Source organism: Ambystoma mexicanum, chromosome 10 (assembly GCF_040938575.1).
Source record: "Ambystoma mexicanum isolate Mex_15411 chromosome 10, UKY_AmexF1_1, whole genome shotgun sequence".
NCBI classification, from domain to species: domain Eukaryota; kingdom Metazoa; phylum Chordata; class Amphibia; order Caudata; family Ambystomatidae; genus Ambystoma; species Ambystoma mexicanum.
Window position 1 is genome coordinate 112,600,113 of NC_090932.1, and position 19,521 is coordinate 112,619,633.

Here is a 19,521-nt window from a genome sequence, read left to right on the forward strand (position 1 = left end):
TAAAATACCATTATAATTTCTCCAAACTGCCCCATGCAACCTTCCATAGAGTATATAAAGCAATCATTAAGCTGGTATCCCCGGCGTTTATGCAGCATTTCCAAAAATCAGCTTCTCTAAGAGCCACAGCATTGTGTACAAACCAACCCAACATGCACCCATGTTCACGATGTAGCTTTTCACACCGTTACAATATGCTGTGCACTTTCTAATAAAAGCGGATCTTGACATATTCTGCGAGTACGCAAGTGCCGAGGAGTACGCAGTACACATTCTAGGACCCAATGTACTTTGTGTTGGTAGTTGATCTATCCACAAGAGCAGATAAAATTTGCTCACACTCACTGCCGGGCACTTCTTTAAAAGATTGGGTTGCAAGGTATCTATAGTGCATTGAACTATGTTCAGGGCATCTACTCGAGGATTCCAAATGTGTGTAATTAGGTGCCCAATCCCAATCTTACATTTCTTAACAAACTCCACTTTTAATTGCGACCAATCTGGCGACCCAGACAATTCTCGCCAAATAACTCAACACATAGGGCCTCATTACATGGTAGGCGGTGGACCAAGGTGGACCAAGGTGCTAATAGCACCTTGGTCCATGCCGGTAAAATACCGGCACCGCCTTGGTGGAAAGGGGAATTAACTCCCTATTCCAAGGTTGGCGGGGCGGTAATTCCCCCTTCCACCATTGCCCTTCCCCATTCCCATTTTTGCCCCATAGGGCATAATGGGAATGGGGAACGTGCTAATTACGGTACCGCAAATTTGCGGTGCCGTAATTAGCACCAAGGTCCCTTAGCGGGTTGTTTTTTAACGCCTGCTAAAAGCAGGCGTTAAAGTACCAACCCGCTAAGGGACCTCGTAGTAAGGCGGTAAGGGTTAACGGTCACCGGTACCATTACCGGTGACCGTTAACCCTTACCGCCTTCCGTGTAATGAGGCCCATAGTCATGTCCATCCGTGCAATCCATTTCCCTTTACAATTTGCTTCATGGCCTTGCCCATCACATTCAGAAGTACACTTTTAAGGCTTTGATATACAGAATTCTTCTATTAAGTACTAAGGAGGCAAGTGACATTAAACCAAATTCAAGGAGTATTCATTTGATCAGGTCAAACCTCACCAGGCGCAATATTGATCTCCAAAACCACCCTTTTATTTATTTTTTAACCATAACAAGTTTTTCAGATTCAGTGCCATATACAATAGCAGGGTAAAAGCTCTGCTTAGAACATAGCGATGCCGGCGTAGCCGTATCCTGCAGGGTCAGTTGTACATTTCTTAAAAAGCAAAGTCTGTATGACAGCGCTCTACTTTCAATGCATCTTAATCTCCAAGTAATTACTCCCACCATATTCCAAACCTAGATAGCCACCTGACTTAACCCTTTCCATGACACCTCCTTCAATCTGGAGTGGTGCTCTACAACAGCCTCTACCATAACATACCATTGTGGTTTTACCAATGTTAACCAAATTTTGGCAGCAGCATATTTCTAAAGTTCACTGGCCCGCCTTTGCAGACCCACAAACATATGATCAAATAAAACAATGCTGTCTGCATAGGACCGCCAGCAAACATGCACTCTCTCCAAAGTCGGGGAACAACAATCAACTCTTTCTAGCTGTGCTGGGAGGTCATCCATGTATATATTGAACAGTAGGGGGGTGCAGCACACACCCCTGTGTCATGCTGGTCACCAGATATTGGCTAGTGATCATCAACTCTTGGCAAGTAGGACCTGTGTGTTCCGTGAAGAAATGTGTGGTGAGTAACTAGCAAGGAGCCTGAATTTGGACATTTTTACCCCTGTATAATCAGAATGCCACTATTCCCTCATGATGCAGCCTTGCATGGGAGGCACTCAGAGAATACCCACATACTTTATTCTTTGGGTTACAGTATTTACCAGTGTGGTGTTGCTACAGGGTTTTGTACGATCGGACTGAAGAAAAAAAAAAAAAAGAAGGTCCGACCGTACAAAACGATCAAAAAATGCTACCACCAAAGGTTCGAACACCAAAAGTTCGAGCCTTTGGTGGTAGCATTGCAGGCAAGAAAAAAAAAAAAAAGATATATATATAAATAAAAAGAAAAGAAAAAAATATGGGGGCTTCAGGGGTGTCCCCCGCAACACCCCGCTCACTATACTTTACAGAATAGTGAGCGGGGGTTGCGGGGGAAACCCCTGCAGCCCCCGTAGTATGTAAGTGTGTTTGCATGAGAAAGGGGCAAACCTTTGGTAATTCGCACCTGTCTAATGCGAACATTCCGGCCGCGGCCGCATCACCTATAATCTTGCTACAGGGCTTCTCCCAGCTACTTTTCTGCTCTTGGTTGATTTCTCCCAAGTTCTGCCACTTTGTGCTCATTTCCTGAATCCTGTCTCCAAATAATTTTATTATCAACTAGTGCGTAAAGATTAATTCAGAAAAAAACTGTATTAGGGTTCATGATACTAGCAGAAGCCTACAACCATTTAATTTCAGACATATAAACATTTGGACAAAATGATGTCTGCTGAACCAATATGTTGAAGATTTGGCAGCTAACAGCTCCCACAGTATTCACATGTATAACCTTCAGGCTGGACACTCCAGCACCTCTACAGACCTCAAACTGTACACTCGCCACTAGCAATCTCTTGGAGAATATCAAATGATATGCTGTGTGTATGAGCAGTAGTTAGTGGGCAGGCTGGTGCCTCAACCTAGAGGTTAAGGTCACCCTTAAGGTATAAAGGCGGCGTTGTAAGCACATCTTAGTGTTATGGTTGGCAAATCACCTGCAAGTCCTGCAGGCGAGTGTCCTGGCCTGTGCATTGTTGGTGACAGCTTTTATTAGAAGTGAAAAGGGGTGCCTCGCAGTGATCTTGGGCCAGTCTGCCAGAACGAAATCAAGAAAAAAAGTCAACGTGGAAATGTTCCTCAGATATATAGCAGTGGGAGACATGTACGTTTTCAAGAACTGTGCAATGGAAAACACTGAGAGGAAGCCTAGTGTAGTAAAGTAATAAATCACACACAGGTTTTGAAGTACTACCACCAAAATCGTGGAACTCACCGCCATCTAAATTGAGATCGGAAACCTCGCTCATGTCCTTCAGAAAGGCACTGAAAACCACCTTATTCAAGTAAACGTGCACTTGCCCCACTGTTCCCCTGTAACCTTGCAACACGCGCAACCTCTCTAACCAATTTTTTACTGTATCCTCTATATTGTACCTATGTTAAGTGATTTTTCTGTAACAGCACCACGATGCCCAAGGGCATTTGTGTGCTTTAAAAATGCAAATAAATAAAAATAAAAGCTGCATCTCTTTGCATCTCTTTGCTGTGCCCACAGTATATTTTTCGCTGCCCGGCCATGGCCAGTGGCTTGGTAGTGTTTTAAATGGCTGAAGGCCTGGTAGCGTTGTAAAATAACTGTACCTGGCCACTGTCCCGTTTGTGTTAATACTAAATACAAAATAACAGAGAGTGGGCACGGCCCAAGGCCATGATTAGTGGGCAGTAAGTGTTTTAAAATATACAATGGGCTAGACCGAAGGCCATGGACAGTGGCGCTGAAAAACATACAGAAGATTTATCACCCCGATGTCACTTTAGCGGTAAAAATATATACATTTGTTTGAATAACTTTTTTTATATCACTGAGTCATTAGTCATTATACCTGCGCTTATTGAGAAAAAAGGCAAAACAAAATTGTATTTGCCTTCCCAGGCACTCGCCAAGTGCCCCGTCCCCTCATCTGTGCCTACTCCTCCCCTCACCTCCCTGAACTCTCCCTCTCCCCCTCAACACTGGTTTCTGTGACTCCATTTGTGAAGTCAGTAGCCGCAGTTATTCCTTCAATCGGTAGCCGCAGTTATTCCTTCAATACCCAAGGGTATGGGAAAGCTTGGAGTAGCAAACTCTGCCCCTAGCCCACCACCAAATCCCACATTTCCCTTTGTGTCCTCTCACCCCCCTCCATCTTTTGCCTCCCCCCACCTCTTGCCTAATGGCATTTGCTTTGTTTTTGCCCTGCAAATGTCATTGTTCTCCCTTTTCTTTTTCCGATAACCGAGGGTGTACCCTTGGTTATCTCTTGCATCGAGAGAAAAAAAAGATGGTGGCTTTTCCCTTTCTGAAAAGCCTGATGCTGCAATGCACCATAATTTTGGGAGAAGGGGGTACTCCCTTCTCAATCAAATATTTTTTTTAAAAACTACTGGACAGAATAACCCCAAACCACAAAAGGATCACACGTCATCGCTTCGTGACCATGTTCTTTTGGACCTGGACCAAATCTGTCCAGCAATTTGGACTGTGCGGTGGAGCAAAATCTGACCTTTTTTGTCTATGGAAAAATGAATGGGGAGTAGGCCAAGATTTTTTTTTTTCTCTGAGAATCCAGAGACAGAAAGAGTACAGACACAGGATTAATGCTTCCAAGTTCCTTTATTAAAATAATAAAAGTGGTTGGAAAAACGCATAACTTACCCTATTTCTAAATGTGAGCATTCTCAATCATTAAAGCAAACCATACTTCAGTCATTGTCAGGATGTCAAAATAAAGTAACTACACACCTGTGTCAAAACAAAATGGAACCTTCTCTGACCCACCCACTTAACATAACACAAAAGTAGTTCTTAGGAAAACAAACACTAGTGGGCTGCCCAATGGCTCTTTTGCCTGTTATTTAGAAAAGTAAAGGTCATTTGCCAGGGGCACACCCCCCTTGCCTGGTCTTTGAAAATGTTTAGGTGCTTTATAATGCTCTATGGTTTCTGTAGACTTAGGGGGGTTAAGTCAGGTAAGGGGAGTTGGCCCTCGTGTATACACTTCTTCAGCAAGTATCATCTTAATTATTCCACTAGCGTGTTCCAGCCAGGCACCCACTTCCTCTCTCCGTACCTTAGACTGCAGCGTTATAACTGGTACACGTCTTTGCTGGGTAGCTTCACTCAGCTCTTCAGCATGCGTTTCTCACCTTCTATACCCTGCGTTGCACACCAGGCTCCAAAGCCCGACGATAACGCTATCTGTGCATTACCCCATGACCTCTGCACACAGTGTAGTGCTTCCACCGGCTGCCTTCTTGTTTCACACGGTGTGTTACCGCACCCTGGGAGGGTTTCCATGTCCCTCATATATTTATAAGTCCATTTCGCGGGGAAGCAGCAACATCCCTTGGGCGTCCTGCTCTTGCCACGAGGAGTATGACATCCTCCAGGCTCCCCCAAGCATCAAGGTACTCTACCATGGTCCGTAGTTGCGTGGTTACCAAAGCTGGTGGGTTTCCCGCAGAGGGTAAGCACAGCCAGCTGTTCCTCTGTGTTCACCCTAGTACAAGTATATATTGGAGAAGCCGCTGGTCTTTTGGCTCGTCCTCTAGTCTCCTCGTAGTAGTACAAGCAGGGCTTTAAGTGGGGTAAGAAATCGGGGGGGGGGGCTCATTTGGGGGCGTGGCTTGTGGGAGGGGCGTGGCCTAAAAAGTACGCAAGCCATCTTTTCTAAACATAGAAATATGTAACATATTTCTACGTTTATAAAACATGGCTTGCAAAGTACACGAACCATAGTAAGGTACGCACACAAATATATAACATTTATATATATGTGTGTGCATACCCTACGGTTTGACTAGTTTTCAGCCCATCTTTTTTAAACATTTCAGGTTTATAAAACATGGCTTTGAAAGTACACAATTCAAGCCATCTTTTATAAAGCTTTGACTATGGACAAAATTGTCCGTCGGCAAAGCTTTATAAAAGATGGCTTGAAATGTGTACTTTCAAAGCCATCATTTATAAACCTCGAAATATGTCGAGGAATCCCCATGTTCGCGGGGGGGTTAGACGCCTCGGCGACCTGGGGAAACAAAGGGACAGTAACTGCCTCTGGTGACCTGTCGCGCGAGGTGTCACCAGATGCAGTTACTATGACTGACGGAAGTGGCAGCCAGTCTGTGGCTGGCTGCCACTTCTGTCAGATCGCCTGACTTCATTGCAGGCGCATCTCCCGTGCGGCCGCGACGGGATAATGCATCCCGCCAATGTTGCGGTAGGACGGGGTCCCGGCTCAGTCCCACCCTTTGGAGACTGCCAGGGCCTGGCCCTGGCCCACTTTAAGCACTGAGTACAAGGTTGGTGCGGATCTTCCCGATTCACTGGGGCGTATCTCTGCGCCTTCCGATGGCTGCCTAGTCCTCCTGTTGTGTCCCAGCCCGTGGAGGTGGAACCACTTTTTCCAGCCCTGGGTTCCGCTGGCACTCAAGTTAAGGAGGGGATTTTTCACTGGGGTCAGGGATAAATTAAAAGTACACACTTGTGCGTGCCATGCTTCTCTGCTTCCTCTCTTCCTGCTTTTGCCTCGGGTTTTCCTCGGGTCCTTCTGGTGTTCGTCTCTATATATATATATTTACTATTAGTCCAACTATTTCCACGTCCTCTACCACCACGGCCTCCATTGCTACTGCCACTACAACTACAGAGTTGTGTTCCCTCTTCTCTTTTTATGGGAAGAGCATTGCCATTGCCTAACCAACAACTTCTCACTTGCCTCCAGGCAGCGCTTCTTCGTCGCATTACTCACCGCACTAGTTACTGATTACATTTTTGTTAACGACTTTATGCAACCTAGTCTATGAATCTTATAACTTGGGGTAGTGCTTATCAGAAGAAAAAGGGGGACGTCACGCTTCGGTTCGTCACATTTCTTAATAACTTTATTTTTAAACAAATCTTTCCCAAACATTGCAGTCTGGGTGGGGAGGGGGTGGGGGGGAAGGGAGAGAGGGGTGTGTACAGAATTGTCTGCAAAATGTCAGCCCAATTCTTCACACTAGTCAAAGGTTATTAGTAATTCATTTTTTCGATGGAACTTGCTACTCACCTTAACTATAGGGCAGCGACCACCGCCCTCTGATGTGGGTATATGCATACATACACACACACACACACGTGTGGAACTGTTGTCACAAAGCCAAGAGAACACCACATTCTTAACCTTCCAGCTATCACCTCTTTTGTTTTGTATTACAATTCCAGCATTAACATTACACTCCTGAAGACGTACTGAAGCCTTAAAACATTTGATGTCTATACTGTTCAAAAACTACACACTGAAACACCTCTTTGAGGTCTGAATAGTAGTTGTTTTTTCCTACACAAAAGACTACACTAAGATCACCAAGGCAAGACAGATTACAGGGGTATGTAGAAAGTTTGTAAGGGACCACTCTGGGTTCTCAATATCAGGGGTGTTAATGCTATACAATCCATGGCTATGCCCAAAAGTATTATACAGGCTTGAGGTGCTACATGGGGTGGAAGCCAGATTCTGCAGAGTGGATCTACAGTTCCCAAAGACAACCTTGGTTGAATACATTCAACTAGAATTGGGACTGGTCTCACAGGGCCCCATTACTAATACGAAGAGGCTGCTTGATGATGAAGGCTAGAACTTCCCCTGCTTGTCCTCTGTGGAGTCTTTTGGGCTCTAGTTATGTATCCGACCTGGAAGGTAGCAAATGTGTTAGTCATGCCAGGTTATTTAAAAGACCTTTGTGAAGAGGTGGGATGGTTCCCGGATTATAAACTCTGTTCCAACTTTGAAACCCCGATAGGTGCCTTGAAGAGAAGAATCAAGAAACATGATTGGGTAATACCTTAAAATGCTATCCATATGTGGCGGATGTAGATCCCCAATACTTGAAGCCGGAGAGTTATTTAGAAGTGTGTCCTGCCCACTAATCAGAGATTTTTACCTTAGAATTTGAGTGAATCAACTTCCGGTTTGGGCCGTTTGTGGAGGCCGGAAAGCGATACCTGGAGAGGCTAGATTCAGTAGGATTTTCCATAGCTCCTCTAATCTTGAAACTCCGAGGCATGTACTGACGGAATGCCCTTGTCTGGGTCCTCTATACATGGTGGCACTGGGCCATCTTGTACATAATTTACATCACATTAAAAGTGATGAGTTTTGGATGTTTTGTCTCAATTCTAATTCAAAAACTGCACTGCTGGCCCTTTATAGAGTATGGAGATCGGTTTAGAAACGATTATAGCAGATCGAGATAGAGATGGAATAAGACTGATGAATAAAACAGGAGTTGAAGATAGTCAAATATAAGTTCTGGGTCTCTTAAACGAGAGGTGGAATGATCTGAAAATGATTTGTTAGTTCTTCCTTAATGTTTTATTATTTTAATGGAATATATTTTATACTCTGTTAAATGTTTTATATTTATGAAATCTGTAAATGACATTTGATCAATGTTGCTAAGTATTTGTAAAAATGTGTCCCAAATTATTATTGTAAAAGTTCCGTTTTTTTAACTATTGTACAATTATAATACATTTAAAAAAAGAATCACAGAAAATAAGACCCTCACAAAGAACGATGGTCACTCAATAAAGACCAGGCTTCAAATAAGGTTTTATTTATAGGTTGTGTAGATAAACAGCCTACACCAAAATATGCTGAAAGGCCTGATGCTCTCGCGCGTTTCATTAACTATAGCTCAAAGGATTAGCAAAAGACCACACTCGGGGAAAACCTGCAACCTCAGCCCACTGAAAGAAAAAACACATTTCAAGAACCACCTGGAAGCATCTCGAAGTTGGCTTTCCCTTGAAAGTGCTGCCCAGTCCATAACCTCACTTCCCCCCTCATCTCATCCAGCTTCTAATCCTCTCTTCGGTGCCTTGAAACTAGGGACAAAACTGGTGCTGTTACCACTCAACATGGGCAAATCTAGTACTCTTTGGGTTGCCGGACGCTGTGACATGCTGGTGAAGGGGGAAGTGTTTCAATGGAATGATCCAAGACATTTTAGTGTTCGAATAAAGGTGTGTTCTCCTGATTGGGGCTTCTGCCACTCCTTGGGGTCATTGTTGCCCTTGGGGTCATTGTTGCCGTTACCTGGAAGTCCTTGCGGTGGCTCGGTGTGATCAAGTTTGGGTCTTCTTCGTTATGTTTACAGGCCTCCTGGACAGTGAGGCACAGGGTGGAGTGGAGGTGGATTAAGAGCGAGTGAGAGGGTAGAGGTTAAGATGGATAATAAGTTGGTTAGGGAGCTACTGATTTGTAGATTCGGCCGGGTGGTTGACCCCGTGTAACTGGTAAGGGAGAAGGCGGATGGGTTTAGTTACGGGTGAAGTGATGTATAGGGATTGGTGGAACTGTTGATGAGGGCACAGTGCTCAGGTGGTGGAGTGGCAATGTCGATGGGGTGGGCATAACTGGAGTAGTAAGATGGAGTGGGACGTGATAGTGGGGGGTTGGGTGGGAGAGGACGGGTGTTTGGAATGAAGGGGGCTGCACAGCGAAGAGGTGAAAGGTCAGGAAGTGGTGGAGGTGACAAAGTGTAAGGAGTGACTGCAGTGTGCACAGGGATGAAGGAGGTGTAGCACTGTAGGTTTCGTGGAAGTTGTGGTGCAGATAGTGTTGCTTGGGGAGATAACGGTGGCAATATGTTTAAGTAATTAATGTAGGTGGCTCTCTTGAAATAGGTTCCTTACCTATCGAAATACATAAAAGGCATTATAATAAAGCAATAATAGGTTTCTGGGGAGACCCTGAGAAAGTTACATATGGCCGCGAAACTGCAGCACATTCACAGAGACAAACTCAGAGATATGAACACCCTATTCCTTCTCCGTTTTTAACCCACGGCGCACAGGGGACCAACCAAGCACCCACCAAGATGTGGAGGGGGCACACATGCCCTCCGCAGATTCCAGAACCCGCGACACTTTGGCTGCCACTTGCCGGGTCAGTTTACCAAGAGGCCCCCTTCCTCCGCCTCCTCACTGCTGTCAACACGGGCCCAGCAGGGGCAAAAAAACCGAGGCACGAAACAAAACGTCCCATTCCTCCTCCTTTTACAAACACACACAATGCCGGCTGCCAAGCCCGGCCTGTGGAGCCGGAGAGCCCAGCCCCCTCCACCGCCCACGTGTCAAGCGGTAATCCAACGCTTGCCCCTCTCTCTCTCCGTCAAGTCAACCCCCCACAAAAAAAGCCTTTCTAACCCCACAACCAAGTCACCGCCTTGCGCGAAAACACATGCATTCACCCAGAAAGAAAATACATCTCTTAAAACGACCCTTTGCCATAAACGGGACCCAACCACTGGCAAGTCTCTCAATGCCCTGACAAAACTCACAGAAGACATCCGACACCACCAACGCCCTCCTGTCAAAAATTCACAACTTTCTCTCTGACATTTGAAACTCACTTGCTAAGAGGCTCAACTCCACTGCCTCCAGTACCTCCCATCTCAAACCTCGCTCAACCGGATCCCTTCAAATCTCCCACAGAACCCGTTCCAACAATCCCCCAGACCCCTTCCCCAGACAACTGTCCATCCCTGCAAGTCTCCTGCAGAACCCCGGCCCTTCAACTCGCCCTCAACACTTCACTTCAAACCTCAGCTCTTCAAATGTGTTCCAACTACCAAACGCTTTGCGTCTGCATGAAGCCAATACCTAAAAATTACTGAACCTTCTCTTCAAATCATATCATTCTCAATTGCACCGCTTCAAATCATTCTCAATTGCACCGCTTCAGATCCCTCTATAAAGCATTCATTCAACTACCTAGAACCAGGGGCGTTGCTAAGGGGGGGGGGGGGCTAAGGGGGCTATAGCCCCTGATCTTTTGGTTGTAGCCCCGGATAGAATCTCAGGAGCTACAGCTAAAAGACTAGCTAGCCCCCAGTCCCAACAGTTCCAACATCAGCTTAGCCCCGGGTCTTTTCCAGACCTAGCAACTCCCCTGCCTAGAACACTTCCCTTCAACTCACTCAACCGCCATTCCTTCCTTCAAAGCACCCAAATCTGTTCCTTCATATCTCCCACACAACCCGTTCCAACAATCTCCCACACCCCTTCCCTAGACAACTGTCCCTCCCTACATGTCTCCCGCAGAGCCCCGGACCTTCAAATCCTCAACACTTTACTTCAAACCTCCTACTAAACACCAGCTCTTCAAATGTGTTCCAGCTACCACACGCTTCGCGTCCGCATGAAGCCAATACCTAAAAATCACTATGAACCTTCCCTTCAAATCATTCTCAATTGCACCATTCAAATCATTCTCAATTGCACCGCTTCAAATCTCTCTATAAAGCATTCATTCAACTACCTAGAACACTTCCCTTCAACTCACTCAACCACCATCCTTCCTTCGAAGCACCCAACTCTGTTCCTTCAAATCTCAACCAACTCCCCAATCCCTCCTATCTCTCAACTGAAATTTCTCAACCATTCATTTGTTCAAATTTCCCACCCCTCATTAAATCTCCCCGAAACCACATTTTTGAAACCTCTCCCTTCGAATCTCCCTTACCGCAATGCCTTCAATCACCCAACCATTCATTTGTTCAAATCTTCACCTTATCCCTACAAATCTCCTTCCAACATGACAGCAATAACAGCAGTACAAGGATGAGGAACTGGCACAATACATTGCAGGGTTCAAAATTAAGATTCAATGGGCAGGAGTTAAAACCCTGCTCTTGGGTGCTGGGCATCACCCAGTAGGCAGGTGCTACCAATGGGGATCCAGCAGCGAACACACAGCACACCAACTTCCACAGAAGAGGCAAACTAACTTTGTCCCCCCCCCTTAGGCGTAATCCATTATATTTAAATGTTGTAGATGTGCCATAATTCTTCTTTCTTGATATCCTCAAACACTGAAAGTTAATGTCACACGTGCATGTGTGTAAGCCTCCACAGCTGAGTTTTTTTCATCAAATATAGTGGTTATGTAAAGTGAACCATTCAAACCTAATAAGCAAATAAAGTGGCGAAAATGTTTTCACTTATTTTGCTTAGTGGCAAGTGGAACGCACTGCATTCGAGAATCGGCACCGCCCGTGTCCCAGCCAAGATCTTCGTGCACTTTACATGTCTGAGCTTTTCTCCCGTTTTCCACTTTCAATTGGAGACGGTGCGAGTTAGTGGCTGCGTTTCCAGTTGCTGCAAGTGTTTAAGAGGGGTGACAGTGCACGCAGTTCCCCGCACCCCCACTGCCAGAACACCAATATAGTTACTGTAGAAAATAAGGGGTATAGACTGTACTACTATATAGTATACGTTCTAATCAGGAACGAGGTGCTCCAATCTCGGCTTCGCCCCATTGTGTGATCCTGGTCAAAAAACGTTGCGAGCACGGTTTCAATGACAGTTATGGCACCATTAAAAAATGCAACACAGAGCTTACAGATGGACCATACAGCGGCAGAGAGGTGCTTTGCAAAACCAAATACAACGGGCTAAATGCATCGATTCTCCACAAAAGAAAAAAGGTATTTCTTAGTTCACTCCCCGCTGAAATGCATTATCGGTTCGAGACCAGGGAAGGGGAGCCCAACAGAAATATGCGTGCAGAAAGAAGTTCATTTGTTGCAACCAATCCAACTGGCATATCCTCCCGGGGGGTTTTGGCATACATGCATCCCTTTTAACGCAAATCCCAAGAGTAACCACGTGAGTATATTTCGTGATTTTGTAATGTCTGTTGTGTAGTTATGCAAACCCCTGAGCCGTGTATTTTCCTTCGCCCCCGCCAGTCAGTCAATTCTGACTTTAATGAGGAGGCACCCTTTCCTCGTTTATGAAGCACGTCGCCCACTTTCCGGCGGTGGAATGCGGGGAACGCATATTAAGTGCGTGCTTGTACAGTGGCGTGCACCGTGGTGAACAGTGGCTACACACACACACACATATTGGAAAGTTGCAAACACTACTGCCAGGAACAGGCTGAACCCAGGCAGGTGCGAGGGAAACGCTCTCCGTACTTTGCACCGCTCTTTGCCTGGGAGAGGCAGCGCCAGTGCCCACACGCTGGCAGACAGGGGAGGTGTGGGCAGAGTGCGCAGCAAAGGGAAACAATCACGACAGCACGAGGGTTACGGGAGGGGAAAGACCCCCTAATCAGTGCCCCCCTCTCACCCCGCCCCCACTGACTAGAAACTTCCTCGCAAGGGGGTGGCGTGTGCTGTGGAGGCGAGACAAGGAAAACAGCATGACCAAGCCTGGGGCATGTGTCACTGGGGGGGACAGGGGGGACAGGCAGGTCAGGGGTACCTGGCATATGTGTAGGTTAGGGGGCGGGGGTAGCTGGCATGTGTATAGGGAGTGGGGGGAGGGGTTTGCCCAACAAAAATGCCTTGTAAAAAGCTCTCACAAGTTCTTATAAGAACTTACAAAACATGTTCTCCACGAAATCTAATACAGCTAAATAAGGATGTTTCTAAAATCACAAGTTACTTTGCTAAGGTCCAAAATCCTATGGACATTTTTGAATGGGGAAGGGCGCTCTAGGGGTGTCATTAAGGGCACGGGGTTTACACAGCACATGGGAGGTGGGGTAAAGCACACCCATGGAGTGAGGGACACCACTGGACTCGGCGTGTTTCAGCATCCTAGGGCTCAGATAGTACACATGTTACAGGAGGTCGGGGTCTGGGGGCGCACAGCCAGAACCCATTGGGCTCTCTGAAGGGAGTGCAGAAGAAGTCATATGCCAAGTGGACGTGTAGCACACTTAGTGCGTGCCTCTCCTGCGAGGCGGGCATGAGGCTGCCAGGCCTGGCCTGGCAGGGAAGAGTCAGATTAGAGCGTCCCATGCCAAGCCAGACGAGTGACAGGGCATAGTTTGTAAACTTTATATGGGGGGGGGGAGGATAAACATGCACATGTAACGCGTGTTGTCATTGCAGCCGCGGGCACTCACCCACTCCATACTTCTCCCGCTTGGTGGGGATCCAGCGGCCCCCCATGTTGCCTCCTCCTCCAGAGGGTCGAGGCTCCCCCTCACAGGAAGAGCGGGTCCCGGTCCCAGCCGGCCGCTCTGCGCAGCTCCGCCATGTTTGAGCAGCCACAGGGGAAGGAAGGCGGGGGCAGGGGAGGGATCGGAGGAGGGAGGCGCAGCCAGTCTGGGAGGCACGGGTGCAGGGAGGGGAAGGGCCCCGTGGAGCTCTGCTGAAAAGGGGAGACTTCCAGGGAGCCAGGAGCGCACTCAGTGCACGAAGAAACCCTGCTGGGCTTTGCCCCAGGGAGGGGAAGAGGGGTGTACAGAAGGGGGTCGTCGATGAAGGACCAGGGAGCACTGGTGGTCAAAAGTTGGGAATTGCAGCTGTTAACAGGCAAAGGGGAGCTACTTCCCAAAGGCAGAGGTCTGCTGCCTGTAACAGTGCAACTGACCCCATCAATAAGTAGGAAGGGGCAGCAGTGGGCATGGCCAGCCGTCATAAACTGATTAATAGCTTTATAGAAGACATTTAGTGTTTCCGCTCTAATCTGGCTGTGTGTCCTGTGACAGTCTGCAGCTATTCTTGTGATTTAATTAATGTAATGGGGGGCGCTCTGGTTGATTTTCCCAGTTGTGAGGCAAGGGGTGCCCCCAAACACCGGGGTGAAATTGCCCCCCATCAGCCTTGACATGTCTCTAGTGGGCTCAGCAGATGACACCACATTAGTGAGTAGGACATTGTGTGTGAGTGAAAGAGAGACATGTGTTAGTGACCACCTGCGAGGAAGCTCCACTAGTGACAGGAAGGGGCGGGGCTGCCCTAGTCACCAGGGGAGGAGCTACACTAGTCACAGCACCTATGTGCAACTATGACAGTAAAGAGCGCTGCGATGTTGGATTGGGGCTGTGATGTTGGAATGGGGCCACACAAGAGACCAGGGAAGACAGTGTTGTACAATTTAGAGAGTTACAGTAGTGACTAGACTGGAAGCCACTACAGAGAAATTTGAAAAATAAACTGCAGCGCTGCTATCCTGGCAGATGCCTTTGCCCGTCCTCCCATGCGCTTCTAAAAGTGCTGCACTTTCAGAGAGCCCGACTGGGGGGGCCGCTTCTTTTCGGTCCTCACCCCCACCCTGTCGAACACGCTCCTTTTCTCCCTTTGGAAAATTGAAGACTATCTGCTGTTCCGCAAGGCATTAAAGACTCATATTTTTTAAACCTTCCTCGTGATATGGCACCCTCCCCTTGAATGGCTGATTCTCGCTTAGTGCCTCGATGCCCTTGGGCCATAGTTTGCACTTTATAAATCCCGGTACAATACAAGAGACAGGATAGGTTAAATGAATAAGTGTTGGGAAGGGGGGGCGTTTGTCCATCATCTGTCCCATACCTCCAGAACTTTTAGATGAAACAGAGGCCCGGGAAGGCACAGTAGGGACTGGGGGAGGTTACAGGGCGGAAGGGGCTGTCGTTGGGAGCCCTATTGCATGGAGCGGGGTGCGCGTCTTGTTCTAGTATGCATGGGAATCAAACGCCATTTTGAAGAGGAGCAGCCATATTGGAATCAAGGCCAAGTTTTGTGCTGAAGCCAGGGCCGCAGGTCTGAGTCACACACTAAGAAATGAAGTATATGCAGGCGGTAATGGATTGTAGCCCGGGCACCGGTGAGGAAGTCCCGAGATTCATAGACCCTTCATTGTCTCTTGTTGCCAGCTTTTCATATCCCAGAAGGAATGCGCCCTGCAAGACCACAAAGGAGTTGAGAGCTCACTGTGAAAAGCAATCCCATGAGAAGGAAGGCACGAACCTCCGGCCCTTCTTGTCCCAGCTCTAAGAAATAGCACCCGAAAGCCCCAACCCCAAGACCCACAGTATTCCAAGGTACCAGTCAGTCCCAGACCACCAACCATAAAACTGTTTAACCCCTAATCGATGAGAAAAGATCTGAAAACAGGGATTAGTCGCCTTCACCATAGGTCGCGTGATTTGTGCTGCGAGGTGCCGGAAGGATCAAACAACAGAGCTAAAATGAGGGTGGGGATCTTTGGTATGGCGCCAACATGTCGGAAATCGAGCTGTAGTTTGTTAGAAGTGATGGCCTTGAAGAATCCTCCTAGCCCATGTCTGCAGTACCAGGTGCACATCGGTTAGAGAGAGCCTGTATTGTTTTTCTTCACATAATTGCCAATCAGTGGCAGCTTCACACCAGATGATGCGAGAGGAGGAACCCACATGGGAGAAGATGGACAGAAGTGGCTGGGACCAATGGCCTGGCATCCCTTATGGAGCAGATAGCCTATGTATTGGTCTCGACCAACCAGCCACACTGGTTTGTACATTATATAATTTATGTCACTGATGACGCTGTATGCCTTCATAAAGAGTTGTTCGTACTGATTTTGCCTGAGCGTTCTGTGGCAGCAGAGTTCTTCGGTGGTACATTTCTATTTATGTGGAAATAAAACTTTGTTTTCCATGCAAGGGGAGTGCTGGGCCTTTTTCCCTAGTGGGTTGTATTTTTTCTGATGTGAGCATTGTGGGGATTCTGTAAAGAAGCTCCACTGGTGATTGGAGGGGTGTATTCGCGATGGGCCATAGATACAATTGTGATAGGAAAGGGAGCTGCCCTATTGACCTGCTGAGGAGCTGCTCTGGTGAAGGAGAGAAAGGTTCACAAGTTACCAAAGAAAGGGCTGAACTAGTGGCCGTAGAGATTCAACTGTCGTAAAGACGGTACCTATGCTAGTGATTACGGGAGGAGATACTGGTAATTAGAAGGGAGCTGCACTAGGGACCAAAGTGGGGGATTTACAAGTGATTAGGGCAGGGGGCTGCACTCATGAATAGAATGAGGCTGTTCTACTGACAGGGAAGGGAGTTGAATGAGTAACCATAGAGGGAGCAACAGTAGTGTGCACTAACACTTTGGAGCGTCTCATGGGATCGATGGAATTGCCAGTAATGATGTCAGACCCAAATAACCATATAGACTCAAAGAATATGGCAAAGTACCACTTTATTATCAGCTCAAATAAAGTAGGTAAGTCTGGTGAACAACAAATTGTAGTCCACCCACTCACACTTAAGCTTCGATTATACAAAGGCTTTATAATTTGATGTACGTCAGCTATGACGTCATCCTATGAGGCAAAATGTAAAACCTATTGAAGGAGGGATTGGTTAAGGGAACATATGTACCTTTATATCATATAACTATTAGTATCATTACTTGATGCCCATTATCTGGTAGGCATGCTACGAACCACCTCTAAATACGTCTTAATACAGATTATAGCAGAATAACAGCAGCGTACTGGCCTGTGCAACATTGTATAACCTGTGGCTCCAACACTCTCACCACCCCTCTATCCTGGAACAATCACTTTCTCCTTTCCTCCCGTCTCTCCCTCTCTACCCGGCAGGCCAAGCCATCTCCAGCACTGCCACCTGCCTTCTCCGTCATCCGGCCCATGAAGCGTGTGTCAATTGAGGCCTTTGCTGCCACTTTCACTCCCCCTCCTCCACCTCCTTTTGACACTCATCCTGATTCCATCCTTTCCAAGCTCCACTCTGCTATCTCTGAAACTCTTCACCTTACCCCTGTAATGAGGATCCGCCTGAAGCCCAAATCCAAGTGCAACTCTTGGTACGACTCTGACCTCGTCAACCTTAATCGCAAGTGTAGGGTGCTGAGAGGAAATGGCGGACATCTTGTGCATCCTCTGACAAACTGGCCTGCCGCCTGCTGCAAAGGCAATACTGGCTTACTGTCTACACTAAGAAGAGAGCCTACATTCAGTCCTGCGTCATCTAACAACTCGGATAAACTCTTTATAATCTGCAAGGAGCTGGCCAATCCTACTGCAGTCTCCACTTCTCCTATCCCCTCCCATGCCCTCTGCATGGCCTTGGCTTCCCATTTCATCTCTAAAACCTGCGACATCCTGTCCACCCTCTCATCCTCCCCTCATCTTCCCTCTTCTCTCTCCACCACCTTCTGCCCCCTTGCACCTATCTCTCCTCCCTTTTTCTCTTACTTTCCTCTGTTCTTCCCTGACAAGATCTCTAGACATGTCCGATTCATGAAAGTCTCGTCAAAACAGGTCCTCCCCTGTTCGTTCAAAACCATCAAGGACCATATTGACACCCTTGCTCCTGCCCTGGCTGACTTCTGCAGCCACTCCTTTGCCACTGGAGCCTTCCCGTCCCCTCTGAAGCACTCTTTTGTGCACCCTCTTCTCAAGAAACCCACTGCCGGCCCCTCATGCCTGCTAACTATCGCCTGATCTCTATCACTCCTTTCTTGTGCTAACTCCTTTAAAAGCTGGCGATCTCCCAGCTTTACCTCCACACTGACTCTGTTGGCTGTCTCCATTGTCAGTCTAGAAAAATAGATACCTCTCATGACCAATGTCAATGTATCATATTGGCCGACGACCAACCGTCTCATGCACTAAACGTCAGAAATACAGACTCATAAGTTTGACCAATGTGTGGCCATTTTGATGTAGCTAGAATCGCCATTTTGTTCACTAACGTTTGCTCAAAACTGCTTAGCCGAAAGCTTATTCTGCTTATTCTGCTTCACTGATTACTTTGTTGTTCAAAGTGAAAGAGCAAGGCCGCGAGGCCGGGGGTTATTTGTTGAAACACAACGTAGGCAGCCCCAGAGAGGAATGCCCAATCCCCTCCCGCATATAGCCTTGGAGGAGAGCAACACAGCATTTAATCATCTCACTGATGCCAGCCAGTCTCGTTAATATGGTAGAAATGCTGGAAAGAAACAGCTAAAGGCTTGAATTATGCTTTTCTTATGGCCCCCCTTTCTTAAGCCCAGCAGAGCGTGCTCACTCCCAGGACACGAATAGCAAATAGGAGATAGCAAGGCCTGGAATGCGACTCTTCCCCCGTACGCAGCTTGCCTGCAAGAACAGAAGCACTGTGTTCTGTTCAACAAAGAAATATGTCTCTAGATTCGCAATGCTGCATATTGGTGCTAAAATAGATGTTCGAAGGTGTCATATTCGTCGAAACTGTCAATCATCAGACCCAGTTCAAAGAAACTGTACAATGGGCGTAATTAACATGTCATGACTGATTGCAGGATGTCCATTTTGTATATATGTAACTGATGTACATTATTTGCTCTCTTGCATCCCTCGAGGTCTGGAGACAGACGTCGCGGAGCGTGAGACCGAGTTGGCCAACTGCGACTATTTGCTTTGCAATAAACCCTAGCTTTTGGGAATACAACCTCGTGTCTGGCGTATCAGTTCGTGTGTGGTGATTTGCCTTGTTTCCACTATGCGAGGGTCCCTAGGGGCCCCTTCAAGATGGCGCCCAAATAGGGACCCTCCCCCACTTGTTCCATCGTGTACGTTGTAAGATAAGAAAGGCGGAGAGAACGGCGAGGACGGGACAATCGAGCTGGGATCAAGAAGTGTTCGGGGCCCCCCTGTGTAAGTGATGAGACTCCTATGCAGATCTGCACACATCTGATCCCCGATCAACGTACCTGGCCAGAGAACCAGGAGGCGAGGGTTCCGAAACGAGGCAGAGCCAAGAGACGCAGACACAACGTCATTGGTTGCGTCAGTATATGGACAAATTGTGTCTTGGAAGACAATTTGATTTATCAGGTGAGTCGTACCCCGATTCGAAATAGCCCTGATATTGGTTGAGAGTTTACATTGCAAAATCAAACACCCAGTGTAAGGTTGATTAGCCGAGGGTAAGGTTAAAACATGCCTGGGGTATT

The 19,521-nt window shown here is 47.2% G+C and overlaps 1 protein-coding gene across 1 annotated transcript in view; it reads right to left on the reverse strand.

Moving 5' to 3' along the window:
- Nucleotides 1–13,878, reverse strand: part of DOCK5 (dedicator of cytokinesis 5) — a 1,209,967-nt gene extending 1,196,089 nt beyond the window's left edge. Inside the window, exon 1 of the mRNA XM_069617597.1 lies at nucleotides 13,743–13,878. Coding sequence (XP_069473698.1) covers nucleotides 13,743–13,788 — 46 coding nt within the window. The 5' untranslated portion in view covers nucleotides 13,789–13,878. The remainder of the gene's footprint in view (nucleotides 1–13,742) is intronic.
- Nucleotides 13,879–19,521: the final 5,643 nt, after the last annotated feature.